Genomic DNA, 15,499 nt, shown 5'->3' on the forward strand with positions numbered 1-15,499 from the left:
TTTCGGTTGCTGTGTTTGTACTGAGTAAAAGGGAAGATTAAGTAATTTTTTTTGTATTTCAGGTGTGGCTGTGCAACACTTCTCATGTTTCTGCAGATGAGCATGTGTTTGTTCTTGATTCTATACCTTATTTCCGTTCTGGAATATTCATTATATTGTAATATTGTTTCAAATACATCATTATACTGAAATTGAGGCAGTTAGAAGCATAGGGATGTAAGTGACAAAACCAAATATTTAGACATATGTGCACAGTATTGTAATTGAAGAACCAATCTGCTTGGTGGCAAATTGAACAGCTTTTTAATAATTATCTGAACACCTAATTGACACGGAGTGTTTTCTCTTTGGATACAAAGAGATGCAAGTGCCGATAAGTTCTTTGGTTTCAAATAACTGGTAAGCTGTTGTAATCAGGTAATTTGATGCATTGAAATGTGGCAGTGAAAATGCCGATAGTTATGGTTTTCTGAGGCATGTACATCAGCTTCATCAGACTGTAATGACCCTCATTGCCTTTAGTGACAGTGCAGGCATCAGAGCAAGAACAAAGAAATCATTAAGTTTTGGATATATATATATATATATATATATAATAAAGTACACCTGGCTGAAGACTACTGACCACAAGTTCATGATTTCAGGCCACTCCTGTGTGCAATGTATCATAAGACTACCCTCAAAGATGATAAGATTTTTGATTCTATTGACTTGAGACAATGAAAACTAGGATAGCGATGTTCACCATCTGCCATCTGTCTTGGTGGAATTTTTGCAATGCATCTCACTGCCCTTTTCTGAATTGTGAATATTCTTTTGAGGTAGCCGGCTTTTGCACTTCCCCATATATGAACTGAATGAGACAAATGTGGGAAGACAAGTCCATAATACATTGATCTGAGGACTTTATCATCCACAGTCTTAGCTGTTTTATGCATGATGATCTGTTTATCTTTTTACACAGTGCATCTATGTGCTCCCCCCATGCCAAATGTTTGTCTATTATAGTTCCTAGAAAATTTGTGCTGGTTACTTCTTTAATAGTCTTTCCATTTATATTAACATTTATATTATAATTTTCACTATATTTGGTCTGAAATACTACATTCATTGTTTTAGACTGATTCATAAACAGGTTGTTTTGCATTAAATATTTATTTGCATTTTCGATAGTCAGGAGAGCTTCCTTCTCAAGCTCCTCCTTTGTGTCTGCTGTGCAAATGATTGGTGTGTCATCAGCATACATTATAAGTTTCTGATTTATGTAGCTATGGAAGTCATTTACATAGAGTATAAATAGTATTGTCCCAAGCACAGATCCTTGCAGCATACCGTGTTTAACTGTTTGTAATTCTGATCTGTAGTTTGTTATATTTCCCCCACTAGTATGTCTGATTTCTGTGCATTGTTTCCTATTTGTAATGTATGATTTAAGTATGTCATAGCATTTTCCTCTAATACCATACTGATACAATTTCATCATAAATTTTGAGTGGTTCACATAATCAGATGCCTTAGATAGGTCCATAAAGATCCCACAAGTCTTTTGCTGCCTGTCAAGTAAATTAAGAATGTGCTCAATTATATCTGTTGATGCTGTTTTTGTGGACTTCCCTTCTCTGAAACCATGTTGTGATGAATGCAGTATACTGTACTTTGTTATAAAATTTACAATTCTATTCTTTATTGTCATTTCATAGATTTTAGCAAATGTTGAGATCAGTGATATTGGCCTGTAATTTCCTAATTCATCCCTGTTCCCCTTTTTAAATATTGGCTTCACTTTACTTACTTTCAGTGAATCTGGAAATATACCTTCTTCTATCGCAGCATTCAGCATGTGTGTCAATGGTTTTAATATTCATTCTCTGCATTCCTTTATGAGATGTGATGTGACACCATCCAAGCCAGATGAATGTTTAATTGTAAGTTGTTTTATTAGGTTTGACACTTCTGTATATGTTGTAGGTATGAAAACCATAGTATGATTTGTATGTGGGGGGTTTAACAATTTACTTACTGCATTTGTTTTATTTTGACTTATTAATTCATCTGCTACAGTAATATAATATCTGTTAAAAGTATTGGCTACTTCTAGATGGTTTGCATTGCTTTTCCCACTCATCAGTGGGCAGATGTCCTCTGCCCGATTTGTTACTTTTCCTCTCTCTTCATTAATGAACGACCATAAACCTTTTGAGTAGTTCTTTCCCTTATCTATGGTCATCCTGATGAATGATGCTTTAATTTCTCTGATAAAACTACAGTACTCTTTCTTTTTTATTTTATACAGTGTGTTGTACGCCTCAGTATTTTGTTTTTGTTTGGAGAGGTCATAATACACTCTGATTATTTCTGGCATGGATTATTTCTCCAGTCACCCAGCTTTTCTTTTTTTGTTGCTGTTTGACAAGCCTTTTACTAACAGGACATGTAACAACATCATAATAATTGAATAAAGAAAATAACTTGTTCCATTTGGTGTTTGCATCTTTAGCTGCATATATTGTTTCCCAGTTTTCTGCCTCTAACATCTTTTTTAGCAGATTTATGTTATGTGGGTAGTTCTGCCTTCTCATCTCCCATATCTTCTGCAGTGAATCACTAGTCTTTATATTTATGTCTATCGTGATTGCAAAATGGTCTGCTAATGTGGAGTTTATTACCTGCGTGTCACAATAGCATGTAGGAATATTTGTTATTACATGATCAATTATAGTTTCACTATGCTTTGTTACTCTGGTTGGTTTATCTATTTTTATTTTATATATGCACAATAAGTCCAGTAGGGTCTTAGTATTGCCTGTATTTTTACTCGTGTCTATGTTCAGATCTCCTATAATGATCAAATAAGCATATGTTTTTGAGAGGTGTTGGATTATATCTTCCAGCTGTTCAAAGAAGGTTTTAATTATACCATTTGGTGATTGATACAAACCTAATACACAACATAAATTCCCAGCAACTTTAGTTTCCAGTGCTGTAGCTTCAAAGCTCAATTCTATAGCATATTTTGTTATATCTATGACTTTAGTTGATTTATAGTTAGAAAAAATTGCAACCCCACCACCTTTGCAGGAAGTTCTGCAAAAACTGGCTACTTGCACATAATTCTTCAAGTTGTACATTCTTATGGGATTTTCTTTTAGCCCATGTTCTGTAACTACTGGAATGTTTGGCCTATACTCCTGTAATATTACCTCTAGTTCCTCTGTTTTATTGTTTATGTATTGAACATTTTGGTGAAGTATTCTAACAGTTGGCTTTTAATGTAATAGTTCCCCTTCTTGTAATATACTAAGCACTTCACTTGCTCCCTTTGCTTCTGGTACTGTGCTACAATTTTTTTCAGTTTGTGTCATTAAGCTTGGATCGTATCTTTGTCCTGTGTTTATATTCCTCTCACTATTGTCACACTGGTATTTAAGATGGACAGTTTTACTTACATCTTTTTCCATGTTCTCTTTCTGCTTACTCGGTACCATAAAAAATCCTCACTTAGTGTAGCAGGTCTCCTAGTTCTCAGGCATCTGTCTTGATTGGAAGTTGCTTCTGCTGTTGATCTCCCAGGCCTCAGGGACCTCTTCTGTGCAGTTGCTGTTGCTGGTGGCTCCTGTACTCCCCGACTTGGTGACTGGCCTTCTTTGTTAGTTGCTGCGGCTAATGACCCTTGTATGTTTTCCTTACATGCATTTTCATTGCCTTGAGGTAGTATTATGGGGTCTGCTGTTCTGGATGCTGTTGCTGATGACGACAGCTCTGCTGACGATTGTAGTGATTCTGCTGCTATTGGTTTATCTAACACTGCTGCTGAGAATATCTGAGCCTTTGCTGCTGCTACTGGTGTTTGTTGTAGCTCTACTGTAGATAATGATGGTTCCACTGTTGCAGACAAATCTTGTTTTGGCGGAATTGGGATTGGAGGCACTTCCATTACAGATGACTCATTAATATATTTAAATATTTTGGCACTAATAATCTTTTTCCCTTTTACGTTCATGTGGAGACCATGTCTTGTGAAGTGCTCTCTGTGAACGCAGTTTATCTCTACGAATGTCGTATTCTGGAAACCTCTACATATTTTCTCAAATAGCCTTTTTGCCGTAACAATCTCGATGTTTACGCACGAGTTTTCCATCAGATTGTGTCTCCTGGGGATACTAACAATGTAGAAATGCACTTGAGGCATCCTTTTGCTTGTTTCCTTTAGGATTCTCGTTGCACGCCAGGTTTCATTACAGTAAACATCATTTGCGCCTCCTATTATGATGCAGCTGTTACGGGTCATTAATATGTTGTCACTGTTTTTCAGAATTTCGCGTAATGGTGCACCTGGTTTGATGATGCCTGTTACTTTAAGGTCTGGGTGATTTCTTCTCATAATTTCCGTAAATCCTCTCCCATGACTATCTGCAAAAATATATGTCTGTTGCTTATGTATTTCTCCGTTTAATCCACATGTATATTTTTGTGTGGATAGTTTGCTCATATTTTTATCCATAGATGCACTATTAACACTTTCTTTTCTTGCGTTTAATTCACTTGTGTCTTTTTGTGTGATCAGTTCGTTCATATTTCTAGTTACAGTCACACTGTTTACGCTTTGTACATTTGGTTGTGCAGACCTACGAATTTTATAGCTAGCATTAATGAGATCTTGTTGCCTTGACAATTCAGACAGTTCCTGTATGGTTATTACAAAATTATCCATTGTTTTAATATATTTTTTTATAATGTCAAGTTCTCTTTGAAGTTCGTCATGCACGCTGTCTTCTCTTCCCACGTAGCACTTTTCACTCGCCATCTCGCAGCCGTTACACTTTATGTCACATTTACACTGTATTTGTAAATCTTGAGCAAAGCAGTGTGAATGGCACCATTTATGTTTAAATATGCATATTCTAATTCCATTTAGCACTGTTTCGTCACAAATAATACACTTGATTGAAATTAAGTCCTCAAAAACTGCAGAGCGGTTTAAAGTTACGTGTACACTTGTGGCCATCTTTATGTAACAGATCACAAGCAAGTTGAGGGCCAAGCATACAATGTGGTGGTGTTGGTGGTGGTGGTGGTGGTGGTGGTGGTGCCATCTGAGGATGTGTGTTACTCAGAATAGACATTTCCCATAATAGAAACAAATCAGAGTATGTGTAGTGCTAAGAGATTGCTTGGAAATTTGTGTATGTAACATTGAACAATGGAAACTCCAAGTTGGGATATCAACAATATAAGGAAAAAATAGATTGCTTTTCACTGTAAAGATGACTCTTTGAGTTGCAGACAAACACGACAAACAGACAGTTACACATGTAGCTTTCGACCAAAGCCTTCTTCAATAAAGAAAATACACATGCTCACATTGATTCACACATACAAGTACACCTCATGCCCGCAAGATGACCATCTCCAGCAGCTATAAGCTAAATGTGTAACCATCTTTTCATTTGTGCCTGTCCAAAAGTCAATGTATCATCTTTGTGGGAGTATCAGTCTATCTTTTCCTTACGTTTTTGTATGTAAAATTGTTTATGCATTTGCCGTATCCACTCCATTATATGTGTAATCCATAGAAGTTATGTGTTTGGATTAATGTAATAAACGAAAATGGGATGGACAAAATATTGTATTACATTCTTTTAAATCTTTCCCAACTTGATATTGATGAGAGTCTTGAGGAAATAAGTAACATCCTTGGAGGCATAGGGGTGTTAACTGTTAACTAGATTAATGATAAAGGAACTGAGCACAGTATTCTGAATTTAATTCACAGATATTGTAAGTGTAGCTTAATTAATAACCACTGCATTTGATGGTTACATTAGACAGTATAACAAATGAACATGGAATTTTCAATTTGATACAAACTTTGAAGCTCATTTTCTGAGAATTGTGGTCTTGTCTCACTACACCCCTTTGCTTTTAACTGCCTCAGTTTCTTGTGTTTAGTAATTTTATATCTCTTTGTTATACCTATTCTTGATTTAGCATTCAAGTTGGCTACAAGCAAGCAGTGATTAGAGTGTGGTGCCATAATTCTCTATATCTCACAATTACCATTTCTCACTGAACATTCCACTCTTTATTTTCAGCAACAACCAGGATGCTCAAATAACTGTTGTGTCTCTTCATCTTGTAATTCAAATCAGTTGCAATTAAGACCAGACATTGAAACAGAAGATCATATTTGTGGTAAACTTAATTTGGGCTATGTTTCAAGATGGATGAAGGTAATATATTTCTGTCCTACTTGTCATTTAGTCAGTAGTTTCTATTAGTGCCATTTGGATAATTTTGCTCATAATGTAGTTATAGGATTTAGAAATACAACAGACATGATGCTATAATTTATGTCGATTATTGTTGTGGTCTTCAGTCCTTAGACTGCTTTGAAGCAATTCTCCATGCTAATCTGCCCTGTCCAACATCTTCCTGTCTGCATAACTGTTACCACCTACAGCACTCAAACATGCTGTACAAGGTGCCATGAACGGTGAGGGAGTGGACGTCTGAATCAGGGTGGTTAAACGGAAAACAAAAATTTAACTGCCAAAAACTGAACCCAGAAAAGGTTTATTCCCCAAAATAGAAATGGGGTTCCTGCTATCTTCAGCTACTTAAATTATTTTTTACCGTGACTTTGCTTTAAACAATGTATTTCCATAAATAAACTTACACAATTTGCAGTTAACAACCATATAACAAGAACTTTAATCTAGACCTTCTTCCAGAATAGACTAGTCTCTTCCATGTCTTTACTGGTACTGACATTTTTGGAGAGGTCTGCTTGTATATTCTTTGGCAGCCCCTCCAAAGCATCTTCAACTGGTGGCAGCACGGAATTGTGCACTCCATCACCAAGTGTAGACACCTGCTTACTGCTCAAGCTGCACTCTCAAATAGCACCTTATCTCATTTGACTCTGAGCAAAAAGGCACCTCTCATCAGTGTACTGTTTTTGCAGCCTCTGGCAGCACACTGTTCAGGCTCCAGTAGTCAGGTCCCTAGATTATACTTCACATATTAATCATCAGTATAATGTGCTTGTAAACAGTGTGTGATATTGGTAATAGCCTGGTTAGGTATGACAATTAGTTCAACATAGATGGCATTCAACAGCGACATCTGCAGCAAGAAGTTACATGAGCTAAATGTGCCCCGGTGGATGTCACAATTAGAAGTGACGAGTTGCAAGTTACATGCTATGAGGAAAATACATCATGTAAATAAAATAAAATGTGTATTATAACGCTGAGATGGCAAAGACGAAAAAGAAGAACCCCAGAATTTCCTCTCAAACCTCAACTCCTTTGGTTCCATCAGATTCACCTGGTCCTACTCCAAATCCCATGCCACTTTCCTTGACGTTGACCTCCATCTGTCCAATGGCCAGCTTCACACGTCCGTCCACATCAAACCCACCAACAAGCAACAATACCTCCATTATGACAGCTGTCACCCATTCCACATCAAACGGTCCCTTCCCTACAGCCTAGGTCTTCGTGGCAAACAAATCTGCTCCAGTCCGGAATTCCTGAACCATTACACCAACAACCTGAAAACAGCTTTCGCATCCCGCAACTACCCTCCCGACCTGGTACAGAAGCAAATAACCAGAGCCACTTCCTCATCCCCTCAAACCCAGAACCTCCCACAAAAGTACCCCACTTGTGACAGGATACTTTCCGGGACTGGATCAGACTCTGAATGTGGCTCTCCAGCAGGGATACGACTTCCTCAAATCCTGCCCTGAAATGAGACCCATCCTTCACGAAATCCTCCCCACTCCACCAAGAGTGTCTTTCCGCCGTCCACCTAACCTTTGTAACCTCTTGGTTCATCCCTATGAAATCCCCAAACCACCTTCCCTACCCTCTGGCTCCTACCCTTGTAACCGCCCCCGGTGTAAAACCTGTCCTATGCACCCTCCCACCACCACCTACTCCAGTCCTGTAACCCGGAAGGTGTACACGATCAAAGGCAGAGCCACGTGTGAAAGCACCCATGTGATTTACCAACTGACCTGCCTACACTGTGAAGCTTTCTAGGTGGGAATGACCAGCAACAAACTGTCCATTCACATGAATGGACACAGGCAGGCAGTGTTTGTTGGTAATGAGGATCACCCTGTGGCTAAACATGCCTTGGTGCACAGCCAGCATATCTTGACACAGTGCTACACCATCCAGGTTATCTGGATACTTCCCACTAACACCAACCTGTCAGAACTCCAGAGATGGGAACTTGCCCTTCAGTATATCCTCTCTTCTCGTTATCCGCCAGGCCTCAACCTCCACTAGTTTCAAGTTACCGTCACACATACCTCACCTGTCTTTCAACATCTTTGCCTCTGTACTTCCGCCTCGACTGACGTCTCTGCCCAAACTCTTTGCCTTTACAAGTGTGTGTGTGTGTGTGTGTGTGTGTGTGTGTGTGTGTGTGTGCGCGCGTGTGCGCACGTTGTATGCCTGTCCTTTTTTCCCCCCTAAGGTAAGTCTTTCCGTTCCCAGGATTGGAATGACTCCTTACCCTCTCCCTTAAAACCCACATCCTTTCGTCTTTCCCTCTCCTTCCCTCTTTCCTGAAGAAGCAAGCGTTGGTTGCGAAACCTTGAATTTTGTGTGTGTGTTTGTGTTTGTTTGTGTGTCTATCGACCTGCCAGCGCTTTTGTTTGGTAAGTCACATCATCTTTGTTTTTAGATATATTTTTCCCATGTGGAATGTTTCCCTCTATTATATTCATATCATTAATTTGAACCCAACAACTACATTTGTTATTGTCACTGTTGCATTTCGAAATCTTTTCTGTCATCTTATTTTCTCTTTCTGTTTTTGCCAGTAGTTTTACTTTGTATTAACCTTCTCCTTATTACCGTAACCTACTATACAAATTTATCCCGCCTATATATACTCAATAATACGTAACCCACTTCCAAACCATAACAAAAAAAAATTTCCGCTGTCAACACTATCGCTGCTATAAAACCACCGTTTCTAGTTCACACACAGTTCCTTTCACTTATTAAACAACCGTTTCGGCTAGTTCTAATAACTTTCGCTTTATTTCCATTTCCGTTTTTCCCACATCACTGATCATTTTTAGCCGCTTCCCACAGGTTTTAACGTCATTATTTCTTCATCAGACAATTGTTAGCCTCATTTCCATAATCTGCCACCATAAAACCACTTCTTTTAATACATTTACACGTGGTTTTTTCGAAATTTTCTCCATCCTTTTACGTGTCTGGCGACAACACAACCACCTAACCTTTATGCACATCGTTTTCTACCAACCCAAGTTAACCACAGGATCAACATAGCCCAGCTTTAACCAACACTTTTTCACCTTTTTTCACACCAGATCTCCAGTTGCTTTCTAGTTTACCTTTATCTCTCCCCATATATTTTTATTTTCATTTTCATTTCAGCCTCATGTTACACTTCCCACCTTCTAATACCATGTCACCCACACATCACCCCCACAACGACCCCATTAAGTTTTATTTACATTCCCTCCGCAAACATGCCTTCGCCCTAGCCAGATTATGCTCCCATATTTTATTTACTCAGGCTTGTCTGACATTTGGCATTACCCCCAAAGGCCTCACACTTAAAGTTCCCATCTCTGGCTGCAACCCTTCTTTCCATCAGTCCCTATACCAGTTCCAAACTGAACAATCCATTGCCCTCACCCACCTAATCCTTCACCTACACATCATCTCAGCCAATGAACACATCCATCAACTCCTATCCCTAATAAAAGTCCTCAATCTTTCCTCTCCCTTTCCTTTCAGAGCATCCTCCTACAGACCAACCGCAAATTAGAACAGCATGCCACCCTCCACCTCAAAAAACTACCCAATCTCCTGGTTTCCCACCTCCGGAAAGGCAACTCACTCATCCTTCACAACCTTCCCAGCAAACCTCAACCTCTTCTCATTGCACACAAACCCAGTCTCTCCCATCTACTTAATCTCCCACTTCCAGCTCCACTCCCTCCAAAACCTCAAAATTTCAATCAACACAATCTGGAACCACAACACCCTAATTCAGTAGTTAAGCTTTCCTCCAAACCTCTCTCCCAATCCGAAACCTCTGTCTATCCAAAGGCCTCACCTTCAGCCCCACTCACAGATTCAACCAAACAGCCCTCGTCAAAGATTTACTGTCCTACACTCGTACTATATGCTGGAAATATCACTTTGCCATGAAGAAAAATGATCCTAATCCTACTCCTAATGATCCAGCTCCCCAAGACACTATCCAAATTGAACCCTCCTGAGGGGCTATCAGATCTGGTGATAGCTTGAACACATATCGAGGATAGTGAAAAAACACAATTTCCTAATCTCTATGACATTTCATGAATATATGGCAAGAGATAAGTATCAGGGGCAGTGATCTATTTTACAGTTGTCATGTCTACACAAAGGTGATAGGTCTTTTCGCCTTTAATAGATTTTTTTGGGACAATCACCGTCGAACTCTGCCAGTTGCTAGCTGGTGATTGAATAATTCTGGCATCAAACTGTTGTTGAATTATTTCTTCCACAACGGACTGTAAGTGGTACAGAATTCTGTAAAATTTCTGGGCAATTTGTCTTGCATTTCTGGTAAGGATTTCATGATATTCAAGATCATTAGCTGACAGGTACTGCCTTTCTTCAAATAACCATGAATGTTCCACTGAAATTCGTTAGAATAAATGTTGCTCTGAAGAAAGATTAAGAAAAGGCAAACCTACGTTTCTAGCATTTGTAGACTTAGAGAAAGCTTTTGACAATGTTGACTGGAATACTCTTTTTCAAATTCTAAAGGTGGCAGGGGTAAAATACAGGGAGCGAAAGGCTATTTACAATTTGTACAGAAACCAGATGGCAGTCATAAGAGTCGAGGGACATGAAAGAGAAGCAGTGGTTGGGAAAGGAGTGAGACAGGGTTGTAGCCTCTCCCCGATGTTATTCAATCTGTATATTGAGCAAGCAGTAAAGGAAACAAAAGAAAAATTTGGAGTAGGTATTAAAATTCATGGAGACGAAGTAAAAACTTTGAGGTTCGCCGATGACATTGTAATTCTGTCAGAGACGGCAAAGGACTTGGAAGAGCAGTTGAACGGAATGGACAGTGTCTTGAAAGGAGGATATAAGATGAACATCAACAAAAGCAAAACGAGGATAATGGAATGTAGTCAAATTAAATCGGGTGATGCTGAGGGAATTAGATTAGGAAAAGAGACACTTAAAGCAGTAAAGGAGTTTTGCTATTTAGGAAGTAAAATAACTGATGATGGTCGAAGTAGAGAGGATATAAAATGTAGACTGGCAATGGCAAGGAAAGCGTTTCTGAAGAAGAGAAATTTGTTAACATCGAATATAGATTTAAGTGTCAGGAAATCATTTCTGAAAATATTTGTTTGGAGTGTAGCCATGTATGGAAGTGAAACATGGACGATAACTAGTTTGGACAAGAAGAGAATAGAAGCTTTCGAAATGTGGTGCTACAGAAGAATACTGAAGATAAGGTGGATAGATCACGTAACTAATGAGGAGGTATTGAATAGGATTGGGGTGAAGAGAAGTTTGTGGCACAACTTGACTAGAAGAAGGGATCGGTTGGTAGGACATGTTTTGAGGCATCAAGGGATCACAAATTTAGCATTGGAGGGCAGTGTGGAGGGTAAAAATCGTAGAGGGAGACCGAGAGATGAGTACACTAAGCAGATTCAGAAGGATGTAGGTTGTAGTAGGTACTGGGAGATGAAGCAGCTTGCACAGGATAGAGTAGCATGGAGAGCTGCATCAAACCAGTCTCAGGACTGAAGACAACAACAACAACTGATTCAGTGAAATGAGACAGCTTATTCTGTAATTGCTGCTTAAGAAGTGACGTGATAATATGTAAAACTGAGACCTGTAATGATTTTGCTCATTTTGTAACACACTTTTGGTAATGGGTTCTACATTCTTGGTTATTTCTTGCCTACCAGCTAGTGTGGTTCCTTTTGGTGTTATTGCATTATGGATTCCAAAATTGTCTATATACACTGGGATTCTTGCTTTTTCTCGCACAATTTTTACTCTGCACTGGATTTTCTCAAGTGTATTTGCATTCTGTTGAGAACTTCATTTTCGGCGACGTTTCCCTTATGCTCCTGCATTTTGACTGTCAACCAGAGAACTCTTCCAGTGCCAACAGTTATTGTTGCAGGGGTGGTGATTTTCAACACCAAGATACACGGTGTATCAGAATTTTGGGAAGTGGCATCATTTCCCAGATTTCCTCACATCTGTGAGGCACTGTCACTGCCAAAATAATGAATTGTGGCGCAGGAAGTCATTTCCCAGTATGATGTCAAAACCAGGCCTTCTCTGCCTTTCTACTTCCATCTCAAGCTCATAAGGGGTGCTTGTCATCAGGAGAAACAAACACTAGAATTATCTGGGTGCCCGTATCCAACAAAATTTGGCTCAGTTTTTCTTGAATTTCTCCCTTCACAATCACATTTACTACTTCCTTCAACCTTCAGTAATTTATGGTGTTAACTGAATTTACCAGTGGTGAGGTTGGGTGACAGTGCCTGCTCCATGCAATTTCTCTAATTAAAATGTGCATTTCCTCAGCCACAGCAATGACCACCTCGACTATGGAATGAACGGTTTCATTTTTGTGAGCAGTGCAATCGTAAATGCCCAAACTCTCAGCACTTAGGACAATACATTGCTAAGCATGTACCAGCTATATGATTGGCGTGCTTACATTGACCACAAACTGGTTCATTAGCAAACACTCAGTGCAGTTCATTATTACGTGCTGGGTCGGCAACAAAGTGTACAACTTCTTCCTGTAATAATACGTTGTGGACTGTTTCATGGAGTGGTGTGGGGGAGGCTACTTTGACTTCCCCTCCAGTTTGTGGATTAGTGCTGCAAATAAAGACATCAGTTGCATGCTTTTCTGGTTTTGCTAGGAGTACATCATTGTGGGTGATATCTAGATCAAGGATATGTTTTGTATCAGGTAGCCCACCCCAGTCATGGCATGAACATTTTGCAAAAATGATTCCTTATTCTCTTTGGGTTTTTCCCAGGAGAAAGGAATAAAATTAACTGCAGAAAAATTATTTTCAATGATAGGCAGGTCGTAGCTGAACTACTTTTGCCTTCTCTAACTTCACCAAAGGTAGCTTGAACATTGAAATCTAAATTTATTGTGGCTGATTGTCCTTGCAAATTAACATTGTGCTTTTCTAATTCATTTTTTTAACCAGGAAGTTATGCAGTTTCCTTTGCAAGGCTCCATCATCATCATCATTGTCCTCAGTGAGAGATACTGTTGGCCTGAGACTGTGTTGGAGGGATGGTTATAAATAGAGACCGGATTATATGCATAATAAAAACCTTGAAATATGCATGAAAAACGCTTAATAAATGCATGGCATGGAAAGTGTCGAAATATGCAAGATCAAATAATAATAAAACATGGTAGTCACTGCTTGCATTATATCTCAGAGTCGAACCTGAGCTTATGAATTACGAGGAAGAGCGTCAGCCATGTGAAAAATCGGTACACTTAGAACGCTGATATCATTTTATGAACACTTTCTGGTAGAGGTTAGGAAGGGGCCATTCTGGGTTTATTTTCTACAAATTTTGAAAATGCAGATGCATACCATGTTTCAAAAATTGTTCCTTCTTTGCTGTTATTGTTGATAACAAGTAGATGTGATGCAGGTGAGTCACAGCGAAACAATCGATATGTACAGGACCAACTTGGAGATATATCGTGCGCAGAGGGCATACTCAAAAACTCCATTATATTTTATTTAGAAAGCAACATAAAATCATGATTTTTTAACAGCATTAACTTTTAATTAATATTATTAGGTCAGAGCATCATTTACAATTTATTTTACATATTTTCTACTATTGTAAACATAAATGATAAAGTGCTGTTCCAAATGGTCGGTAGGAAGATTGTCTTCAATCATTCAAAACATTTTTATGAGTAGAAAAGGACCATTCTATGTCAACTGAGATAACTGGCCAGTATTTGAATTTGGGTGCTATGTTGACACTTATGGTTTCTGGTAAAAGTTCACCTGTCCCATTAATAAAACTATCAATTTGTAACAAGGGTTCAAAGCCTAGGTTATTGGTTTAAAATGTTTTCAAACTTTTCTTTACGTGTTCTTGGGAATACATTGGGCAATGAAGAGTTCACTACAATAATTTTATCCATTAACTGAATAGATTCATTCAGTGCCAAACCTTGAGTTTCAAGTTTTTTAATAGTCACAGGTATTTTGGAAAAATGAGTGCTAATCAAAGCAATGTCCTTTTTAATACTGGAATCATTAAAAACTTCCTTTCTGTGGCAAATTGTCAAAGCCTCTGCATGATCGAAGTCATTTACTAACCCTCTAATGGCCTCGAAATGTTTATTGTAGAACAACACAGCTTCGACCCACATACCCCAATGAGCTACCACTGGTTTGGGAGGTAAAGGTACATCTGGTGGTTTTTCTTTGTAGGTCTTGATGACAGCAGGAACCTTTAGAAACACTTTCTTTGTGGATGAAATAAGTTTATTTAAAGTCACAAACATGGAACATACTTCTTCAGCAAGGCCATGTACTCCATGAGCAAAGCACGTCACATGAATAAAATTGGGAAAAATACTTGGAGGGCTTTTCCTGCCTTGATCATAAAGGGAGCAGCATCTGAAATAAACAGAAACACCCTTTGATCTGCAGAAGGTTCTGGAAATATTTTTGTAATACCCTCATTCACAAATCTGGTGATTGTAGAATAATTTACTTTTTCAAGTTTTCTGCAGGCTGCTGAATAGGAAGAAGAAGATTCTTCTTTTACAGCACCAGTGATTAAATTTGCAATGTAATGGCCACAAGTGTCTGTAGTTTCTACAGCTGAAATCCAGATAATGCTGTCCTAGAGTTCACTTTGTATTCCTTCAGAACATTTATGTAAATTGTCCATATGTAGTTTTTATGCAACGTTGATTCATCTGGTATATTTTGATTTAAGCAATATTTGCACAGGAAGCCTTTGAGGATAGGTTTTTGTAAGTTTGTGAAGAGGAAAACTGCTTGCAATGAATGCTTCACATAGATCCATGTTAAACAGACCTTTTTGGTTATCTTTGGGCACGTAACAGCTACTGCAACTTGCTGTTATCAGAAGTTGTTGCTGTGGTACTTTCTCCTGCATTCCTGCAATATGAAGACTTGTCTTGACATGCTGGTCTATTTGAAACATTTTTTTTTGCACAAAATGTTTTTCTCGCAAACTCGACAATATAAAACAACTCCGTTGTATGTAAATGTTCCAGGATGGTCAGCTATCCATGAAACGTCGTTTCTTTTTTCGGGCGGCATGGCTCACAACACGTTCCACACTACACGTAAACATGTTCAACTGTGTGCAAGTAAATAGAAACCTAAAGTGAAATGGTGGACATGTGTCTAAAAGCTTGCACAGTT

At 38.6% G+C, this 15,499-nt stretch overlaps 1 protein-coding gene across 7 annotated transcripts in view; it reads left to right on the plus strand.

The window, feature by feature from the left end:
- LOC126334604 (uncharacterized) overlaps positions 1–15,499 on the plus strand; it is a 270,217-nt gene that overhangs the window by 133,411 nt on the left and 121,307 nt on the right. For all 7 annotated transcript variants that reach the window (XM_049997000.1, XM_049997005.1, XM_049997002.1 and 4 more), the window contains one exon: positions 6,093–6,230. In XM_049997000.1, the coding sequence (XP_049852957.1) occupies positions 6,093–6,230 (138 nt within the window). The remainder of the gene's footprint in view (positions 1–6,092; positions 6,231–15,499) is intronic.

The sequence above is a fragment of the Schistocerca gregaria genome, chromosome 2 (assembly GCF_023897955.1).
Source record: "Schistocerca gregaria isolate iqSchGreg1 chromosome 2, iqSchGreg1.2, whole genome shotgun sequence".
NCBI lineage: Eukaryota > Metazoa > Arthropoda > Insecta > Orthoptera > Acrididae > Schistocerca > Schistocerca gregaria.